The 22,266-nt window shown below is 38.2% G+C and overlaps 4 protein-coding genes across 15 annotated transcripts in view; 2 read left to right on the forward strand and 2 right to left on the reverse strand.

Annotated features, from left to right (window-relative positions):
- The window catches only part of LOC105205565 (protein furry), a 37,570-nt gene extending 30,293 nt beyond the window's left edge, over nucleotides 1-7,277 (reverse strand). For 3 of the 12 annotated variants that reach the window (XR_005575843.1, XM_039454940.1, XM_039454934.1), the window contains exons 1-16: nucleotides 5,939-6,224; nucleotides 5,674-5,777; nucleotides 4,630-5,053; nucleotides 4,086-4,162; nucleotides 3,979-4,020; nucleotides 3,250-3,426; nucleotides 2,997-3,181; nucleotides 2,738-2,937; nucleotides 2,465-2,674; nucleotides 2,178-2,385; nucleotides 1,942-2,079; nucleotides 1,616-1,850; nucleotides 1,123-1,526; nucleotides 474-1,049; nucleotides 260-395; nucleotides 18-188 (exon numbers count right to left, since the gene is read on the reverse strand). Coding sequence is in view for 11 of the 12 variants with exons in the window: in XM_039454940.1 (XP_039310874.1) it covers nucleotides 18-188; nucleotides 260-395; nucleotides 474-1,049; nucleotides 1,123-1,526; nucleotides 1,616-1,850; nucleotides 1,942-2,079; nucleotides 2,178-2,385; nucleotides 2,465-2,674; nucleotides 2,738-2,937; nucleotides 2,997-3,181; nucleotides 3,250-3,426; nucleotides 3,979-4,020; nucleotides 4,086-4,128 (2,725 nt within the window). In the remaining variant the exon portion in view is untranslated. The other 9 variants (XM_039454942.1, XM_039454941.1, XM_039454935.1 and 6 more) reach the window with 8 other exon arrangements.
- A 3,774-nt stretch (nucleotides 7,278-11,051) lies between these two features.
- LOC105205552 (ADP,ATP carrier protein 2) lies at nucleotides 11,052-14,983 on the forward strand. The gene is made up of 4 exons (XM_026139209.2): nucleotides 11,052-11,368; nucleotides 13,014-13,275; nucleotides 13,671-13,905; nucleotides 13,989-14,983. The coding sequence occupies exons 1-4, from the start codon at nucleotides 11,206-11,208 to the stop codon at nucleotides 14,229-14,231; spliced, it is 903 nt and encodes a 300-aa protein (XP_025994994.1). The 5' UTR covers nucleotides 11,052-11,205; the 3' UTR covers nucleotides 14,232-14,983.
- Nucleotides 14,768-17,595, reverse strand: LOC105205551 (vesicle transport protein GOT1B). Its single transcript, XM_011174949.3, has 4 exons — nucleotides 17,039-17,595; nucleotides 16,832-16,923; nucleotides 16,575-16,753; nucleotides 14,768-15,971 (listed from the first exon to the last, which is right to left on the reverse strand). The coding sequence occupies exons 1-4, from the start codon at nucleotides 17,061-17,063 to the stop codon at nucleotides 15,845-15,847; spliced, it is 423 nt and encodes a 140-aa protein (XP_011173251.1). The 5' UTR covers nucleotides 17,064-17,595; the 3' UTR covers nucleotides 14,768-15,844.
- Nucleotides 17,596-18,048: 453 nt separating this feature from the next.
- Nucleotides 18,049-22,233, forward strand: LOC105205550 (armadillo repeat-containing protein 8). Its single transcript, XM_011174948.3, has 8 exons — nucleotides 18,049-18,264; nucleotides 18,399-18,472; nucleotides 18,634-19,084; nucleotides 19,170-19,664; nucleotides 19,800-20,091; nucleotides 20,659-21,182; nucleotides 21,493-21,659; nucleotides 21,746-22,233. Exons 1-8 carry the CDS (start codon nucleotides 18,238-18,240, stop codon nucleotides 21,780-21,782), a joined length of 2,067 nt encoding a protein of 688 aa, XP_011173250.1. The 5' UTR covers nucleotides 18,049-18,237; the 3' UTR covers nucleotides 21,783-22,233.
- Nucleotides 22,234-22,266: the final 33 nt, after the last annotated feature.

Here is a 22,266-nt window from a genome sequence, read left to right on the forward strand (position 1 = left end):
GATAAATAAAGTACTACCAGCTGTCCAAACACAACTACTTCTATCGGCTATCCATTGCAAATCCACGTTAGATGTAGAGGCAGCGGCTGCTTTTTCAGCTGGCGGTAACATAGGATAACATTTTTCTAACACGGCGGGACAGCAAGCATCGATCACATCAATAACTGGTTGATCATCTTCAGGTCCTCCTAAAGAAAGTGGTTTATATAAGATGCATATCGTAAGGCATGTGTATGTGTAATACGCGTAAAATAATTACCTAAAGTTTTCAGTAAAAGCTTAATTTCCCGAAGTATGTGAACAGCTAATCGTCGAGGATAAAGGCGACAATTGCAAAGCATAACCAGTGCAAATCCCTCCACCAGATAAAATATGTTCGATACAGGTTCTACTTTCTGTAAACAATCAATAAATTTTATGTTGCATTTTGTACAATACTTACAAATTTCAAAATAAGAAAAATTAATATAAACCTGGCCCGTTTCGCATTTCTTGAGACTAACGTCCACTCGTATATTCACTCGTGTAGTATCAACCGCTTGTTCCTTAGCTCTTATGCTAGGACTCGTCAGGGCATTCTTCCAACTAGTCAACAATTGTAGCAGCATTCTTAGACCGTTATCAATTAGCTGCGGAAATGTATCTTGCACATCCCTGGCTAGAAACTGCGTAAACCCAAGCACAACGTCCTGTCGCCAATCAGGAAAATCTAATACCAGTGTCTGCAAGCTTTGATATGCCAACGCACGCAGTTCCTCGTCCATGTGTACTGTCAAACGAGCCAACAAGTCGACCAATTCCGCACCGGTCATTCCATCGGGAATCAATCGCGGAACGGCCGCGACGCAAGTCCGAAAGAGATCTATTCGAGGCTTGCGTTCACCAGTGATCATCTCGTCCGGCTCCTTGTTCATATTCTGAGTACTGGTCATCATGAGAGGTCTGCCGTAGTGAACGTCTAACGCGCGTAGAATATCCACGAATACCCGACGCACGTGTGGGAAATATGAAGACATTCCTATGCTTCGCGCAGTGTCCTCCGTTAGCATCTAAATCGTAAAAACACATTAGTAAAAATGTCACATTCAATATATGCATAAGAATTATGTGTTTGATATATACTTTGTTCAAATATGTCTTTTTGACACGCATGGTGTTACCACTTGGCAAAACTCCCATAGTGCGTGGCATAGGTGGTTCGCCCTCCTTCTGTTGCAGGCTGTCGGCTACAACAAGGAATGCTCGGAGTCCAATACTCATGCGTTCGGGAGTTAAAATTATTTTTACCGGTCGACCAACAGACAGTAAATCAAACACTATCTCGCGCATCGCAAAGTCCAGTCTCTCTTGCGCGATAAATTGAATAATTTTTACAAAAATGTTCAATGGCGTATCCCGCGGCACTACCGCCTTTGATCCCTTAGGAAACAAAGAATTCACTATGCTCTGCAATCTACTCTGCGTAGCTGAATTGCTTTCGCATTTAATTCGTATCATGTAAACCCAAAGCAAACGGTATAAAGCCTCTGTAATTAACAAATACGAGATACATTATTGTTTTTAATTTTTTTTTTTTTAATATTACGTATATAAAATTTCTACTTGAATATTATACCTAATGCAACTCGACACATCTTTGGATCGCGATTTTTCAAATGGGACAGACACATAGCTAGAAAATAATGCCAGTTTTGTAAAAAGAATGTCTTCTGGCTAACACAAAGCAAGCAGGTTACTAATGGGAAGAGCGCCAGTCTATGTTTAGACTTTGTACACATGTCCAGTGTTGTTGAATACAACATTTCTACAAAATTTTTCAGACACGGTACATTCACTTCGTTTTTCACAGCCTAGAATATAAAGTACAGATTATTGTAGTATTACTTGATAATGCATTACTTGATAATGCATGTATTATAATCTGCAGTCAGGAACACTTACAGCAGCAACAGGGACGAGTATTTCAACAAAAAGACCAGCTAAAGCATGCTTAACATCTTTGTCTTTCACTTCTAAGAAATATTGAGCACACTCCTGCATAAATTGAAATGATGCCTCAAATTCTTCTATTGGTACCATCTGAAAATTCATGCACATTATTCAAAAGTAGAAAAAAATGTTAGAAAAACATAATGTAAAATTCAAAATGTACATATTAAATATTATATCATAATTACTTTAACTCGGAAAAATTTCATTCCCATTAATAAGGAAATAATACTCTGCGTAGTATGAGGACCTGGCTCTTTAGCTCGTAATTCTTTTAGTTCTACCATAAATCGTTTTCTCACTGACATAAACCTGGACTGCGCCAAAACTCCTATTACTTCAGCATAGAGATCAGCAATAATGTGAATATTAGCTGCATTCGGTTCATTTTGTATACTGAAAAATATTTAAATATTGATTAGATTTTATTTATATTTTTTTCTCCTTTTTTATATTGCAATATATCAGCTCTTACCCTTCTCTATATTTAAAATGTTTAAAGGCAATATTTTCTATATATGTCACTAAATCCTCGTGTCCAGGATGAAATGGTAATTGACGTAAAACCTCGATCAGCATTAAACAAAATATAAATTCGACAGCAAGATCTCTACGCTCTTGTAAAAGATCCGCTTCGCTTCTTTCCACTGTTTCTACACTTCCTGATACTATTGTATACATAATACTGAAATAAAACATTATTATTTGCTAATTAATTGCCAAATGTACTAATTTATTATTTTATTACCTTTTCCCTTTTTGATCTTCCTTTCCAGGAGCAGGTTTCTTTTGATCACCACCTTGATCAATAAGCTGACGTTCGTACCAATTAAAAAGGGCTTTCAATATTGATGGTAAACAATGTTCGGCAACGGAACCAAAAGCTGATAACAATTGATCAAATTGTGGATCTTCTCCTCTTTGTAATACTTTTGACAGTTGTTTTTCCTAAAAATAACGTATTTACACAATTTTGCCACAAAAACAATCGTTTTAAAGTCACTTACATGTTCCGTCATAACAGCCTCCATTTTTTTCTCCGCATGCGAAGTGAATTCTGTAAAGAGAATACGCATTACGTATTCTCCTGGTCTTAGGTCCATATCACCTATCTGTTGAGGCTTGACTGTTTCTTTTTGAGCACCCCAGGGCAACACCACAGTTATCGCACTGACTCTACTTGAACTTGACTCTGAAAAAATGATACAAATATTTATATAAATGCATTTCAATATTCTCTATTAGAATTTGAAAACTTACCATTACCAGAGACAGAGGTACTGGCAGTATAAATACTGACAGCATCACTGCTCTCTCCCTGTGTAGCTCCATGAACTGTAAGAAGCTCTTGCATAGGTTCAAAAACAGCCTGCGATGTTGATTCCACTGTTCCCTCATATAATCCATCACTGTGCATTGCCCTTGGTTCTAAGGCTTCTAGAAGAATATAACAAACTTTCAATTTCAATCTATTAAAAGCACATTTCAACTGATAAAATGTAAAACATTTTTATATACACTTTAACCTTTAGCACACTGTGATGTGTAAAAAAATACAAAATGTTTTAATTTCTTCTGTCAATATAAATCTTACTAAACTATTAAATATTTTATCAAAGTATGTCATTTGTTAAATAATTAAACATTGATTAATCTATTCAAAGATTTCTTTATTTTCACAGTTGAATAACATATTATAAGATAGAAAAGATTACAAAATGAAGCCCTATTACCTATAACATAATACATACCTATAATGAAATCTAATACTAAGAAATTCAATAGTAATTCAATTATACCAAACTTCGCATTTAACTTTATATAGTTATACTCTTAGGCTGTTATTCATAGCCGTAAATATTTTTCAATCTTTGAAAGTATAAGTACAAATTTATTCATACATTTATTCTTTTCTTTCAAAGACTGAAAATTATTTACAAGTATCAGCACAAGATACATGTACAAATTATTAATGAAATAATAACTTACCAGTCTGGGGCTCATTTCCCGCATTTGGTTGAGTTTCAGTTCCTGCGACAAAAATGCAAACTCGTTAGTTTCTAAATTTATTGTTGCATAGAACATAAATCACCAACCTTCAGTCATGTTGCTGATTTTTGTTTCCTCCTTAGGCAACATTTATATGCTGAATGTCATTATGATGCAATCACATCTGCAATAATTATACCATTTATTAGCATCATTGCGAGAATTTAAAAGAATATTGATATCGCAAAGCACTACACACAGAAACTAAATTCTTTTCACAAAAATAAAACAAAAAAAAACAATTTTACATTACTCATCAGCTAATTGCCAATACTCGCCAAGTAAATGGAATATGCCTCATCTAACGGATAAACCTGTACGTACGTGTGAGCATGCGTGTGTGTTTAAGTAAATCAAATAAACTGAACGATGGAGATCCCTAATTAGAGCGGTAGCAATTTGTAGACCGTGTAACGTGACGTTTAAACGCAATAGTCGGATTAGAGAGGCAACGCGCCGTGCAAACTGTATCTAGAATAATTACGCAGGTCTTCCGTTCAATTAATGCGCAGCAACGAAGTGCCATGTACCCGGTGGCACCTTCGGGTGCCGCCGCGCACAGCGACGAGCGGATCAAGGAAGAATGCTCACTGTCAGCCGATGGCTTCAAACGTCTCGCCGACCTCGCGTCCACGACGAAAACGGAGCACCGTCGTGAAAGAGGTGACTCATCAACACATCGCCTAGATATTCCGGCGCGGATCCCGGCGAAGCGTAATCTCTCCGTATCAACTCCTCCTTTCGCCTGCCCTCTTGTCCTGTCGCGGAGTTTTGGTTTACACGGTCTCTCACTTTTTTGTGTGTTTTTTCCTTATCCTCTCGTTCGCTGACCGCTCGTCTATTAGCGCGCTACCTACCACTAGATAGCGTTGAATCCGCCTCGCGCGTTCTCTAGCATCCATCGAGCGCCTATGTACCAACGGAGCTACTCGCGCCTCGGCGATTTGAACGGCCGCGCGCGGGTGGGGAACCGAATGACCAGTAGATTAAGTAATTGACAGTGGCACGGAATCGTCTAGAATACGACAAATTTTCTTGTGAAAATCCTTGTCGTTAATAAAATGTAAATGTATTATAACGAATACGTAAATGTGCCGAGCATCAGTCTGTTAAACTTCATATTATTACGCAGATCTCATATACGTATATGTATATGGTGTATACGTGTATCTACGCAAGATATATACAATTACTTTTTTATAGCTACTCGTAAAATTGATTCTATTACAATACGTGAAGCTGCTGAATGTCTCGGGTATAATAAGTCCAGTAAAGAGTGTACTGCGCTAAAAACGGTACCATACGTTGGCACGTCACGCTTATTTCTGCGCGGATTTATTTTTATATTGAATGCACGCGGATAAGCCCGAATAACGTTTCGCGCAAAGCTTCGGAAACGTGGTCATAGCAGGCTATCTGTCAGTTGTATCTTCTTGCACGTACACGAGAAATGAATAAATACCCGCGCTACACGTCAGCTATAATCAGCTGCAACACGCAGAAGTATTGTAGAATCCTCCGTGACTAGTGTACGAAATATCTCAACATTACATAAAGGACCGTTGCATTTGCATATTTAGATATCGCATATACATTCCGATTACCAGGGACAGCCAAGTCGATCGTAAAACTAACCGGTCCGTCTGATGGCTAGAGTCGATCTTTACAAATCCGATCTCTCAAATCAGCCTTGATCAATACGACGTCCGCATTTCGATACTCGATGAAAGACAGTCGTCCTGTCGAAATAAATAAAATACAAAAAATTATATACTTTTATTTGTAAAAAAAAAATTAAAATTGCTCATAATTTGATGCTAATTAACATTAATTAAAATCCGGCAGACGTTTGTCTGCCGAGCGATTAATTTCAATTCGATTCGCGATTCCCGGGGCTTACGTAATAGAGATACGAGCCGTCTTGAGTGACGCGCAACTGCAATAAATCACGAAATATCGCAGACGCATCCACGGATGCGTTTCAAAAGAGGCAGGACGGTTATCCCCGATTACGTGTCGAAGTTCACGATGACAGCAATCGTTTTTCTTTTCTCTTTTTCCTCGTTTATCGGCATTGCGTCACGTATCACCAAAGTGAGACCTGGCGGAAAATATTCTAGAAAATTTTACGCCAAAATGCAAAAATTGGAAACTAACAATTTTGTTAATTTTAGCAATTTAATACATATATCTGAGAAAAATAAATATTTCTATAAAAAAAATAAATATTTTTACGAAAAAAAACTAATAATTTCTATTTTTAGTAGAACCTTGTAATTATTCATAGAAATTTTTTCACCAGAGTAGGCTACTCAGAAATATGTACAATATGTAGTTCGTTATAGTTTGACGTAATTTTACCGAGAAATCTATAGAAATCGCACAACAAAAAGACAAAAAAAATATTTACAAAAATTTAAAAGTGTTCCAATTCTAGAATTTTTATGTAAATTTTTGTAGCATTTTTTTCCTCTAAGGTATCGAGAGACTTAGCAATTGCGTGCAATCTTGAGCTTCGAGGGAGGAAAAACGAACCACGAGAGAGCTTCTCTTTCCCGTCAGGTGCATCATCGATAAACGCCTAGTCGGGGAATGGCTTGAAGCGATTAATCGCGAGTAGCGGTTTACAAGGCCGCCGCCACTTAATCCAATATGCAACATTCGAGTCTCCGCGGCCCCGGGTCCGATATCCGGCGAACCCGACCAAAGATAACGGCCCCGGTGTTACGTTGTCCGCATTCCTACGACCTACGGTTAAACGCAGTAGTTATATATCTATGACGGATGAATGATTCGTCAAAACTGTCCTTATCACACTTCCTCATGTCTTATCCGATTGGAGCAGATTCTTATCGCCCACAATCGCAATGAGAAACGCACCTCGACGTTCGCGAGAATTTCTAATTGCGCCAACGTGGCTTTTCTCCTTTGATTCCCTGAAGACATCGATAACAAATCTCTTAGGCTCTCTCTCTCTTTCTCTCTGTATCTGGAATATTTTCAATAGAACATGTTAGTCTAGGCTGACTCGGTCGGTCTTGAAAAAAATACATCAAAACAAACACACATCATTCTAGTCGTCATTCTTACGTAAAAGTGTCTCAGACTTCTAAGTGAATTTGTCAAGGCTATTAGCCAACAATTTAAAATATCCTAAAGAAAAAAGGCTGTGAATTTAACTAAATGCGTTTAGTTATTAGCAATTTTTCAAGTATTTATGTACTTAAGGTACATTTATACAAATGCAACTTAATTTTAAACTTGGTTTAACAATTACTTTCTATCTTCTTCTAATTCTTAAAACTAGAAAGATGGAAAGCAAATAATTTAAGTTTAAAGTTAAGCTACATTGGTGCAAATTGGGTCTAAACATATGTGAATAATAAGTATTTAACTTAAATACGTAAATGTTTAAAAGTATTTATGTCTTTTTCAAGCAATATAGATTAACTTTGTATTTTATCTTGTTCTCATTCTAAGAATTAGAAAAAGATATAGAATAAGTTAAACCGAGATTAATCTATATCGGTAGAAATAGATATAAAAACATGCAAGTATTTATGTACTTAAGTTAACAACTTCCTCTTTCAGTGTACACTGAGAAAAAAATACTTAAAAATTTATTTGTGAAATATAAATTCATTGAAATAAAATCTTTATTTAAATACAGCAAAATAAAATTTTATTTTTAACAATTAAATAACAAATGAGATATATTTCACAGAAATATATATTTTATCAACACATTTGAATTTTTTATAGCTAATAAATATCAAAGAAAACATCGCAAGTAACATTTGCTTGCTAATACTTTGACACTTTCTTCTCAGTATAGTACATACAATAAAAAAAGATTTATTCAGATAATATGTTTATTACTATTCAAATAACTGATGTACATCAAACAAATATTACTTATTTGTATAATAAATATTATTGGTTTGATATAAAATATTCGAATAAAATATTTGAATAGTACCAATAAAATATTTATTAAATCAAGTAACTTTTTCTCTTAGTGTATAATACGGCAAGACTAGAATGTTCCAGGTTTGTTATGACTTTCCTCTTCATTTATAATTTCTTTTTATCTCGCCTCCTTATTGTTTTCTGGTTATCTCTGTTCCCACGCAAGTTTTCCAAACTTAATTGAAATATTATCATTGATTGGCAAAGTGTTTCAAAATTCAAGTTCACAGCGAAGAACAAATGTATATTATATAGTCGCATTCGCCTAGCGATCATGACGCTATGTTTTCATTCTGTTCTTTGTCATCAGAACGTGGTGCTCATCCTCCAGTATGGATACGAATACTTAGCTATTTGACGCTAAACTGAAAATAGATGTAAATGTGTTAAATACATAATTGGAAATCAAAAGGAACGTGACGCTTTATAATGAAGAAAAATGATGCTCTTACGAATGTCAGTAAACAAAAGCAGATAAGCAAGCGTAAAACGGAAAAGATACATCGCTTAGCAGTGTCATTTTCTTTCAATCAGATTTTATATTAAGTCTCGTCCACAAAAATTTTTTTCTACCATACTGAGAAATCCAAGGAACTCAATGTTAATAGATAATAAGTCGCGACAAGTGACTTCTCCTGATCTCCCTCAACAATCTTCCGAGCCGTAAATTCGACCTCGAAATCATCGCGTATTCACAGGGGCGAGTAAATCCAGGGCCCCTCAGGTGTTTCCTTCTCTCTGTCGTGCGTCTCTCACGCATCTTCTAAATTCTCTCGCAAGGCCAATGTCAAGTATAAATCGAATCGTATCAAGGTGCTACATTCGAATCGGTTCCAAGCATCGAGTCGAAAGGTCAAAGTAGACGTGCTTGTCGTGATTCCTCAACGCACACGCGGAAAGATCGATCGCTGCGGTGGCGTGCACGCGCGCGCGCGTGCCTGCACGCGCGCGCACACACACACACACACACATACATACAGATACCAACGTGATAATTTAACGCTTACAATAGTAACCGATATCGACAAAAACGTGTGTGGACGAGCGCGTGTGTAAACGAGGGACAGCTGATTTTAGCACCGCTACTCCGCGTGACGCGTGCTCGCTCTCATTTTCGCCGTCTCTCTAACCTCTCTCTGTCTTTCTTTCACCCGCAGGTGTATAAATACAACTCGCTTTTGACGTTACTCCATTGAACTCCCCTGGCGCGTATCCTCCGCGACGTGGTGGGCCGTAAGCCAGGGTTACGCAAGCAATGCGCCCCGTTGACCTCCTTCCTCGGGGGAGAATTGACCTTGCGACTCTCTTGCTCTTGATGCGCAAGCTCGCCCGAAGCCAACGACAACTCCGCTCGCGCGAGATCGCCCTGAAGTTGCGCGAGCGCGAGCATCCGCGATCCGCCGTGAACGCAGCCAGGAATTCTCGAATGGTCAAACGGAATTTCGACTAACTTCGCGTGGCCACGTGCCCGCGATTTGATTTTAAGCCCTGTGCAACAATAAAGCTGAATATTATAACAAATTTGGTTACATTAGTGTGTACTGATGCACATTAAAAGCACTGTACACTGATCTAATCTCGTTTAAAAATAAAATATAAATATCTTGAATAATAAAATAAACATTTTACTAAATAGCATAATAAAATATCGATTTAGGATTTCACATTTTAATCAGTTGATATATATATATACATAATAAACATATTTTTATTGTCGATTTATGTACAACGGTGTTAATATGCACGAGGTGCGTTTAACCGAATTTGCTGTAAGATATTAGGAATATTTTTTTTTAATAACAACCATACAAATACTTTCTAGACATAATAAAATACGTATAAGTCATTAAGGAATTTGTTATTCTTATAAAAGTAATAAAAATTAAAATGTGTTCAGTGTTAACAAATAAAAAATGATTTATGTAATAAACATCCAAATAAATCCCAACTGTTCAAATAATGTGATGTGTTTTTTTTTTTTGTAATAAACTAACACCTAGCAAACAAAATTGATTTGAAATGGATAGAAATCAATTCATTTTAACATTTTTAAATTCGCACTTCAGATTTTTTTGAATCCATTTAAATCTAAAAATAATATGTATATGAATACATCCAAATTCAACATGATAAATATATATTTCGTATTTCAATCCAAAAATATGCTAGAATTTTTAAACGCAAATTCGGATAAATTAAAATAAATTGCAATTTTCAATTCATTTAAATTTACTTTTATTTGCTGAACAAGGTTTTATTAGGCTTGAAATAATAATTTCTATTAAATTTTTTATTCTAATAATTCTGCAATATTTACAATGTTTAGAAATTGTTGCAGAGATCAATTGTTAAACAGTCTACTAATCTCATCTCATACAGTAAAGAATATGTTAGAAATGTGTATATATTCTATGAATATACATAGAATATACACATTCCTAGCATATTCTTTGCTGTATGGAATTGATATACTTATAAATCAAATCTATGGAAATTCTTTGTTAAACATGCAACACATTCCAATCCATTCATGAAGAATTATTCAATAAAACATTTTCCTTATTTCTTTCGCAAAGTTAACTTGCACGAATTCCAATCGATTTAAACAATCGCAGATCTTTATCTCTTTGGCGCGCGTGTCCAACTGTTCCCGCCATTCACGTTCATAATTTCGAACGCGCGATCGCGGACAGCGATAGGTCGGCTGCGATCGGACATGACGTTGCTGCGGCGCGAAACTTGACCGTTTTCGAACGCAATGAGAGATTCGATTGCGTGATCACGCAGGGTGACCGAGACATTGATCGACCGTCGAGGTCGTGAAAGGTCGCGAATACCGGACGGAAGTGTCTCGAGCTCTCGGTCGCCGAGGTGTCACGGTGACGGGGAGTATGTCGCGACGACGATTCCTGACTCAACGGTGTGGAGGCGACAATGCACCAGTGGCAGCGATGTCGCTCCGTCCGTAGCTGCGCAAAGTGGCACACGTGACCTGCGCGGCTATTCTTAGTCGCAGGAGGAGGCAGCGGGAGGTGACGAGCGACGAGCGTACGCGCTGCTGCCTCGGCCATTCGTCGTTCGGCGCGCGTTTGAGACACTTGGAACACCAAAGGAGTCTCTCCTCTCTCTCTCTCTCCTTTACGTTACCCGTGTCTCATCCATTCACACACATACACGCGCACCCACCAACCCATCACGATGTCTGGACTCGCGGATCCCGTGGCGTTCGCCAAGGATTTTGTGGCCGGCGGTGTGGCCGCGGCAATCTCCAAGACTGCCGTCGCGCCCATCGAGCGTGTCAAGTTGTTGCTGCAGGTACAGCACATCTCCAAGCAGATCTCCGAGGAAGCGCGTTACAAGGGTAAGTGCTGAAGTCCAATTCCCTCTAGACTTTACTCCCCTGCCCTCTAATCTGTCTCGTTCTTCTCGAAATTTCGAAATTGTGCGAAAGGTGCACCGGCCGCATCACGCGCCTCGATGTCACGGCAAGGACGGACGCGACCGCAATTCATTCATTCGTTCGCTCGCTCGCTCGCTTGCTGAAAGGAAGAGCCGTTCTTTTCAGTTACCGTTAACGCGGTAGCGACGCGACGTGCAGTGAAGCCTGCGGAACATGTGACAGTAGCCAAGTATCCTCGAACGTGCCATTGTTCCTCGGGGTGTGCGCGAGCGCGCGCAAGTCGCCTCGAGACGCGCGGCCCGCGTGCGGATAAAGAAAGAAAAAGACATGGCCGTTATGTAATGCATGTGCCCCGTTGGTGTCGCGCACCGATGTCGCTCGTTGGCGCGCGCGAAACGCGGCCACGCGATGAACGACGCGGAACGCGAGAGCTCCGACGTATGGCGTGTGTGCGCGCGCGCACGCACACAAATATACACGCGCGCAAGAGACGAATTTTCGCGTTACGCGTTTATGTAACGAAGGTCGGCCCGCAATTTTGGCGGACTTACATAACTCCGTCCGCGCGTGGATCTCTCACGCGGCGGAAGGTGCCCGGCTTCGACGGGAGGATCGATATTCCGATGGAACGGCCGCCGTCTTGCTCGAGCCAGCCAGATGGCAGCGCGTGGCTTCCTCTCCGCTGTCGCACGAGAGCCCCGATCGATGACGACGGCGCGGTCCAACATGGCCGCCTTTTCGTCCGGCCACGAGACCAAATTCTTCTGCCTCCTACTTCCACGCGTCACCAATTCCCCCGCCGCCGTCGCCGTCAATTCCGTTCCGTGTCCCCCTCGCCGATTCATCCGCGAGGATCTACGCGCGATCGAGGCGATCTTCCCGTTCGACGGCGTCCCAAAAAAATGTCATTACCCGCGACACTTGGGGAAATTCAATGAAACACGCTCGGTGTCTCGGTCTCGTGCTCGAGTCACGTTGCTAACGACGAGGCGATAACGGGAGATATCTTACAAATATCTTATCGCTCTCGTAATTCCGGTTTCAATTGTCATACGTAATATTCGCCGTGTCAGATTACGAGACTTAGATTAGAGGGCAAAGTTTGTAATCGACGGTATTAGACGATAGCATAATTAGCGAGACAATTGAGCCGTTTAAATACTCCCGTTTAAATATTCATACTATCACTTGAATGTTGCATTATAGAATATTCTTGAACTTTGTACAGTCACTTTTTTGCTAGTCAATCATTGTAATTCGCGGGATTTATTTTGGATTTATTAACAAAACCGAATGTAATCTTTCACAAAGATTTTTTGTGTTAATTATATATAAAAACGTTTAGCTTTGTTAAACGTTGCGGTGTCTGTATATTCATGAATTATATTTTGTCATCGCAAAACTTATGTAACTGAATGTAATCTTTCATAAATCTGAGATTTTTAATGTTAATTATTTAGTTTTATTACTAATTACAATATATCTGTCCACTTTATTCATAACTTGAAACATTAATGTAAGAAAAATTGTCAAAATACATTGTAAATATATAACGTTTAGACCTTGTAGAAAATAATGTAAATTTACATCATATAAATCTTTTTAGGTATGGTAGATTGTTTTGTTCGCATCCCACGTGAACAAGGATTCCTCAGTTACTGGCGTGGTAACTTTGCCAACGTTATCAGATACTTCCCAACACAAGCCTTGAATTTCGCTTTCAAGGATAAGTATAAACAGATTTTCTTGGGTGGTGTTGATAAGAACACTCAGTTCGGACGTTATTTCCTTGGAAATCTCGCGTCTGGTGGTGCTGCCGGAGCCACGTCCCTGTGCTTTGTCTACCCGCTCGACTTTGCCAGAACCAGGTAAATTGCTCAAAATATTGTATTTTGTCCATGTGTTGATAACAAATTGTTTTACTCGTACGCTAATGATAGGAATTCTTATCGACGCGTTAATAATTTAAAATTGTATTTAATTAACAGTTAGTAAATTGCAATACAATTCTTAACTGTATTGTATTTTGATAAAATCTTTGATTGTAAGATAGATATATTTTGTGTAAGTGCAGTCATAAAAATATCAATTATGTCAATTTTTTAAATATTAAACATATATACACATATAAATACATTAATAAATACAAAAATAATTCTTTGCAAATAAATTCTATCTATAAAATAGAAATAGTTTTATACATACTCGATTAAGATTTTAAAAATTATCCCTTCATTGTTATATTCTTTCTTTATTTTGTTAGGTTGGCTGCCGATGTAGGCAAAGGTGCTGGTCAACGTGAATTCTCAGGCTTAGGTAATTGTTTGACTAAAATCTTCAAAACTGATGGCATCGTTGGTCTCTACCGTGGGTTTGGCGTATCGGTACAGGGTATCATCATTTACCGTGCGTCTTACTTTGGTTTCTATGACACTGCCCGTGGTATGCTGCCAGACCCCAAAAAGACTCCATTCCTTATCTCATGGGGTATTGCCCAGGTGAGAGGACGATATGTTTTTGCTGTCAAAGTTCATGCAAAATAATGAGCCATATTTCACTCATTCATTCGAATTTGTTGCAGGCCGTAACCACTGTGGCGGGTATTATATCCTATCCCTTCGATACAGTGCGTAGGCGTATGATGATGCAGTCCGGCCGTGCCAAGAGTGACATTCTGTACAAAAACACTCTCCACTGCTGGGCCACCATTTACAAGTCGGAAGGTGGTAGTGCCTTCTTCAAGGGCGCATTCTCTAACGTTCTCCGTGGTACAGGTGGTGCGCTCGTACTAGTGTTGTATGATGAAATCAAGAACCTTCTTTAAAACGCTAAAACGATCCTCGTCTCATTACTTTCACGACCACTGACATCGTCATTAATTATCCACATCATGAGATTTGATAGCGATTCCCACAAACCGACAGACAGAAGAGACTTGCTGTCGGCGATTATTAACAAGTAATTCAGGCTGAAGACGTTTGACGTAGCAGCTCGTAAAGTGCATGAAACTCGGCAAAAATTGCAAACAAAAAAAGGAAATAAGCATAGAAGAGAATTTGCTTAACTTATTGCCGGATTCAGTATTTTTCCCGCAGCGGTTAACATTACGTATTTTCGTATTTCATTGTAAAAACATTGAAGAGGCAAGCAAGCACAATCGCAAATGTATCGCGAAAACACCTGTTACCTGGATAACGTTCCATACACGCCACGCTGAGTAAGTAGACCGGTCGGAATATATCAAAGTACTTGAAAGTAACAAATTGCCTAGAGAATCAAGTCAGCGCACGCAAAATCATTGAGAGAGGAGGACGCGCGACGAAATTGTCATCACGGCGATGGCGGGGCGCGTAGCCTGGGCCGCCCCCCGCCCTTATTCTCGGCCCGTTGTAGATAATTCATAATTCGTAATTAATAAACTTATCATTTTAATGGTAATCAGCCAGTCCGTTGATTTTTGATGGACAGTATAATTTAATTTCGCACTCCAGACGACTATGTAAGAGATGAAAAGCGTTACTCAGAATGTATGCATCTGTTCATGTTAGGATGCATGCAGGGAAAGCAGCAAATCAATAAAAAAACAATATAAAATTTCATACATTCGGAAATTTCTTTTCTTCCCTAAAACATCAAAAAGAAATTGTTTAAGTATAAAAACTATTTTTAAATTGTTTTTAGTAAAATAAATTTCATCAAATTGTATTTCTGAAATTTAATTATAAAATTAATAAAGATTGATAGAGACTTAACAATTCAAGATTGTAAATATTATTTTCATATTTAATACCTTTTTCTGTTAATATAATATCAATATTTAATATTCAATATCTAGTTGGATACATTTCTGAATTGATATTTATGGTTACTGATCACACATTCTTTGTCTGAAAATTATTAAAAAGATTTTATGTAAATTCAGTGTATTTTTTTTTTCTTTATACCGATATGTGACATATGTTATAAATAACACATTGAACACGCTTATATTATCCCAAAACATTTATTACTTGATCAGGAGAAGGGTACATTTTTTGACCATTATTTTACTATTTAAAGTATTTAAATAATAAAATAAAATAGTATTTTTAATTTATTATTCAAAGTATTTTGATGAATATTTTAAGATGAAAAAAATAACATTTTTACAAAAAAATTTTGGAATGTTGTATGTAATTGATTGTACCCTTGACATAATCAGTATACAAGTCATGTATATAAATTGGAAACATATAAATTGATTATACTAATCTTACTGACTTAATTTTCTACATTGACATAAGATGTAAAATATTCTTACATTTTGTACAAAAACTTAGCTGTCATTCTTAAACAGGAATGAATAGAAAAAGAATATGAAATATGACATTCGACTGCTTTATATACAGATTTCAAGCAAGAGGATGTGGGTGTTTCTCTAATATATTATATATAGTATCAAACGGTCGTTCGATTAGAATCACCTGCTATTATGTCCAAAACTCGACTGATACCAGGCATATTCAGCAGAGTTCCCAACACAGGTACTCTTCGCAGGAAGTTTATCGCTACTGGTAGAAAACCACTGGAACAAACATTTATGCTAAGTTATCTTTTGCACAGATCATTAATCCTCAATCAAAGTTAATTTATGTTGATGAAATGGACATTAATGGCAAAATTGGTATTGTTATAACTGTCATTACACGGCTAATATATATGATAAAACTGTACAACGATAATGTAACAATATTGATATTTTAACAGAACTGAGGCCCAGTAAATATTCCATAATTCTTAACAATTTAGTATTGTTACATTGTTGCACAGCTTTTTTGCCATATCAATATCTGTGCAACAATGTAACAATACCAAACTGTTGCTGCAGAATAAATCATTTGAGATTTGACAAAAGTTTCATATGTAAAAATAATCTGATTTTTTTTCCATACTTCAATGCATTTTTTAGATAATATATGATATTTTCTTGAGCACATATGCATAACTTTCACATATGAAAATGGCAGATTATCTGGAAAAGTGGAAGAATACTATCAAAGAATTTCATTGATTATTCTGCTACTTTTGTTTGTGAAAATCATGTGCTTAAGAATAGGAAATCCTGAATCCTCCATGTACACAGTTACTCCAAATATCCACTGTCCAAGGGTTAAAATATATAACTTACCTGAAGAGCAATACAAAGCCATAGGTTTCTAAGATCATTCCTACAATTGGCCAACCCATAAGTACTACGATAATACCTCCTAGAAACGAGGCACTAGCTTTCATCTTGTGCCTCTGAAAGAAGAAATTTAACGTCCTCCATGGTCCGATGACACATGCGAGTCCCGTTATAAACAAAAGCTAGAAAAGGATAATCCTATAGGTCAATCATGTGTCAGATGTAACTAATCTATATAAATAACAAGATCACGAGCTTACATTTCCAATGGCGAGTAAACCCTTGTCAAAGAGTAATAGTACGCCGAGGAATAGGAAGGAGATACCAAATCCCGCCAGTCCTACGCCGATTTCTGGAACACACCCCTTATAGTAAAATCAGCGCGGTGCGCAATCGATATTTCGAATATTCGCCGGTTCAAGATACAGCGATTAGTCAATATCAATAGAAGGGATGCTCGTACTTACTCTGTGTGTCTGTGATTTCGAACATTATTTACAAGTTGCCTGCCGTTAGAAAATGTGCCTGACAACACCTGGCGATTTGATTTGTTTGAGCGTGAACGAGAACCCTAACCTACATCCACGTCATTGGTTATGATGCGGCACGGGCCCACTGTACATTACGGAGCTTCGTCAGCTCTTCCGCGAACGCCTTTCGTACATACGCAATTAAATTCATCAGATAGATGTTTCCATCTAAACTCGTATTCCGATCATCTGGTTGTCTTCGAAATTATGCAAAATTTTTAAAAACGATCCGCGGGATGTCAGGAACCCCAAATGGCAAGTTTCAGAATATACAGATGCAGTGTCAGCCGTCAAGTAAATCGAACGATCGAACGTTCCAATTGCTTCCGATTAGTCCCGATCACTCTATCATTAGCAATAAATATACATTTATCGATGTGTAAAATGTACGTTTTTGTCTCTTTATTTAATCAACGGAATATGGACGATTGAAATTTTTTTATAAGTGAGTTTTTTTAATTCATCAATTGATCAATTGATCAATCACATTATGCGCAACTTTGCTCTAAAAAAAGCTGCACTTGCGCATAATTCGAATGAACAAACGATGAATTTAAAACTTTATTTTATACATAAATTTGAAACCGCAAAAGTGCAAATCATCGCTTATGAATCTAGTATTTCAACCTCTGTCTGCTTAATTATAATAAAATTGTTGAGTTACCAATATATACAAGATATCTACACAAATTCAATCGTACATACTTCAGCACAAGATTATAACACGTATATACTTTGACACCGCGAAGAAAATTGTATTTCATAGATTTCAAAAAATTTAATTTGCGAGTTAGTGGCAAATTAAATTCGTAGCTGTATTTTTAGTATAAATTATTTAATATTTATACTCTGTTGCGCTGTAAAAAGACAAAAATGAGCAAAAGGAATTAGGGAGAGGCTTCTTGTCTGCTAGAAGAAAAACGCTCTACGATGTTGGCATCACTGGCAACCAGTCGAGCTTATTTTAGAACATGAGAACGCAGCGCAGCGTACTAACGAATCGCGAACGTTTCGCGTAGTACGCAACAGTACGCAAACTAGATCTGACGGTTCCTCGTGGGCAGTCGTTAGGCCAGGAAGCCCGATCGAGCGGAACGATTTACGGGACATTTATGTGAGAACGCAGCCGAGCGAAGATGGTGTCGGTGATGCAACCGTACATGGTGAGTTCAATATCCGTTCGGTTTCGTACGCGGTCTCCGATAAATGGCCTTTTGACGCATCAGTGGATCCCGCGGATCTCCCATCGTTGCTCGTAGCGCGAAATTACATCGCAATCTTCTCGCGATCATTACAGGACATCGAGAGCTCCAGGAGCTACATCGACGAGCTGTACTCCCCGGACGCGCAGAAATGCCTGGAAGCGATTATGTGAGTTTGAAAAAAATCATTCTTAACCTTAAGATTAATATTCCGTTATGTACGATCGTAAAATTTTCGACAATTTTATTTTTTTTTATATGTATACTTATCCTTTATTTCTGCAACTGATTAGGAAAATCTGTAATAACGTTTCATGGATCTGGTCTCAGATGTCTCAAGAATTCAGTGATCGGCAGCAACAGGCAAAAGGGTTCAGTTATAGCTCAAGGTGTGGTGCCTCGACTCTTACAATTGCTTGGGGACACGTCCGGTACCATCGGCGATCGAATAAGATTAGAATCAGCCGTAACATTGGGTTCTCTAGCCAAGGGCACGGATCAGCATGTACTGGCACTTATAGATTTAGGTGTAGTTCCGTTGCTTCTTCAAGTATTACTCACCTCGCCAACCCCTGACATCGTAACGGACGGAAAGATAAAGGTACTGGATTTACTGCACGAAGCCTGTCTGCGATGTCTGCGCACGGTATTTCAGCATGCGGCAGCGCCAGTTCACTCCATTTATCAGGATCCTGCATTAGTACCACGGTTGCTATCCCTAGCGAGTCGATCCGTCACCTGTCAAGTCTGTGTTGCAACAATTTTAACTACAGCATGTAAGGTAAAGAGAGGTCTGAAACTCTTATAAACTGTAAAATGTTTGCGTTGCAAGAGGGAACTAATCTGCAAATGCAATTGCTTATCAGACGACGGAGGAACAGAATGCTTTGTCCAAAGGCGGGGCGGTGGAAACATTGGCGATGCAACTCGATTCCCCTCTGTCCGATGTTCAGCTACCAGCTCTGGCCTGCTTAGCGAACATGTGCTACCAAAATCACATGGTATCGGCTCTGGTCGCGTCAGCCAGTACAAGTAATACTGTCCATGGTAGATTGGTACCTGTCGCGCTAGGCCAATTAATGGGACGCGAGAAGAGCTCGTTGATACAGCTCGAAGCAGCAAGGTGCATCGCGTACATGCATAGGGCCGGCGCGTTGCCATCTACTGATCCGCGTGTAGTGTATCGCGCTTTGCCCTGCCTCGTACGTTTGTGTCATCGGGACCGGCCGCCACGCGAGAGAGTCGCCGCGGCCGAGACACTTGCGTATCTGACAGAGGTCGATACAGATCTACAGCGTTTAGCTTCCATTAGTAATCATTTGATACCGACACTGGCGGAATTATTGAGACCACATCCGCAAGTAAGCAGAAGTTACATTAAATACGTTGAGTATCTACAAATTATAATATATAAAATTTATGAAAGATACTTCTGTTATTACATTATATTACGATAGTGCTCAAGTAAGAATTGTGTTATATATTTTTTTGTTCAGGTCCAGGATGCAACGCTAACGCAAGACATGCGCCAAGCTGCGTTCAGAGCATTTGCGTCTCTCGGTGCGAATGACGAAGATATCCGTAAACGTATTATTGAAACAGAAAGTCTTATGGAGCAAGTTGTTTCTGGTTTACAAGATCCTGGTGGATCACGTGTTCGTTTAGCCGCGGTTAGATGTTTGCACTCCCTCTCGAGGAGCGTGCAACAGCTTCGCACTACATTTCAGGATCATGCAGTGTGGAGGCCACTTATGCAGTTGTTACATGGAGCGGACAAGGGGTTGGAGGGTAAAATATGATAAATACCTTTATAATAAGCATTACAGAGGTACGCTAAAATAAACACTGAGGGAGGTGTATGTTACATGCATATACAATATATTGCATGTAACATACAAAATATGTATATTTAGTTTCAAATTTCAAATTAACGTTTTAATCAAAAAGAAAAAAAAAAGATGCAATATCTCGAAAAGAGGGTTATTATTGTACAATGTGAGTTATTCTTTCTTTATTCTATATAAGACAAGAATAGATTAGCTGAATTAAAATACACGCATCAAGAAAAGTTCGCAACTTTTCGCGCTTCTCTGTTTGCCATATTAATATTTTCGCAAGAAAAATATTTAGATATTAATACGCGAATGTAATTTTAGAACAGAGCGACTGTTTTTTCATGCGTGTAGACAGAAATGACGAATACATCCCTATTCTTTTCTCTCTGCATTGTAAGATTTATTTTTCAAAAAAGAAAAGCAAGAATAAAGAGATCAGTGCTTGTAATTAGCTGTTATTATTAGTATTCAATCGCCGATTGTATGAGTTACTATTAACATTGTCATTATTGTACCATAGGTAGAGGCGAAGGTGAAGGTGATTTATTAACTGTTGCATCGAGTACTTTATGTAATTTACTGTTGGAGTTTAGTCCGAGCAAAGAGCCAATTCTCGAGTCCGGCGGAGTAGAGTTATTATGTTCTCTCACTAAACGGCCCGAATCGGCTCTCCGACTGAACGGCATTTGGGCCCTAATGAACGTGGCTTTTCAAGCGGAGCAACGTGTAAAGTCGCAAATACTCTCGTGCCTGGGCACAGATCAGATCTTTCGTCTCTTGGCCGATCCTGAATTAGGCGTCTTGATGAAAACGCTGGGTCTGTTGCGAAATTTGCTTTCCACTAAAGCTCACATAGATCGTATAATGGGCGAGCACGCGACGCACGTTATGCAAGCGGTCATTCTAGTACTGGAGGATCCGGAACACCCGGCGGACGTCAAGGAGCAAGCACTTTGCATTTTAGCAAATGTAGCCGATGGCGACCGGGCTAGAGATCATATTATGGCTAATGATGATGTGCTTAAGAAACTCATGGATTATATGGTTCGTACAATGTACAGTTATTACAAGTTATTTTATTAATTGCATATCCCTATGCAAAGATGATTACTTTTATTAATAGATAGGATGATAAGTCTTTGAAGTCGTTCTGAAAGAAACGAGTTACATTACTCGTACTTATATAGACAACCGTTTTATCTACGATAGTAAAAAATAACAGTTTTGAATATCATGAACTTTAAACATATGCTAAATCGATTAAATATTTCCTTCAAATCCTATCTATTAATTTAATAATTATATCTCTTGAATAGCCATCGATTGTACATTTTTACGTATACATTTCATTTAGATGCACAGCAACGTGAAACTGCAAGTTGCTGCCATTTTTTGTGTATGCAACCTAGTCTGGAGGGAAGAACCCGGTGCCGCGCAACGACAAGCGCGTCTGCGAGAATTAGGAATTCATCGTATCTTGCAACAATTACGTCACACTAAAGATACCCAGTTATTTGAGAAGTACGCAAGATGAGCATTACGTGCTAAATTATTGTCGTATCGCAAAATTTTATATAACAGTGGTCTCTCACTTATTTCCGTTTCAGAGTCAAGACTGCCCTATCGCAATTCTACGAACCTTGAACTTGGCACGTATCGCCGATGAAGATTAGGATATGATTTCAAGTCTTTTTTTATATTTGAAATAAATTACGAGTTTAGCATTAATACTGTGATCACTTCGGTTGATAATGTATAATCGAAAGTTACAAGATGAACAAATTGATATTTCTGAGCCTATGCCTGTATAATCTGTCTCTATAGTATTTATTTAACTTAATAGATGAAAGTATAACGCGTAAACTATACGCGATTTACTTGCTTATGTCGAAGGAATTGTTTGATACATATTATTTACAACATTGATTTACAAGCAAAGGCTTCAGATATGGATTGTCGTATATGCAATAAAAAGAAATTTTAAGGGGATAAATGAAATCATGAAAAGAAATAAATAGAAAATAAATACACTTGTGCGGTATACTTCCATACCTTTAGATATATCCGTCAAAAATACAAAGAATTCCATAATAAATTTATATTGAAGTTTTTGTAATATAATAAAATA

Source organism: Solenopsis invicta, chromosome 11 (genome assembly GCF_016802725.1).
Source record: "Solenopsis invicta isolate M01_SB chromosome 11, UNIL_Sinv_3.0, whole genome shotgun sequence".
NCBI classification, from domain to species: Eukaryota; Metazoa; Arthropoda; class Insecta; order Hymenoptera; family Formicidae; genus Solenopsis; species Solenopsis invicta.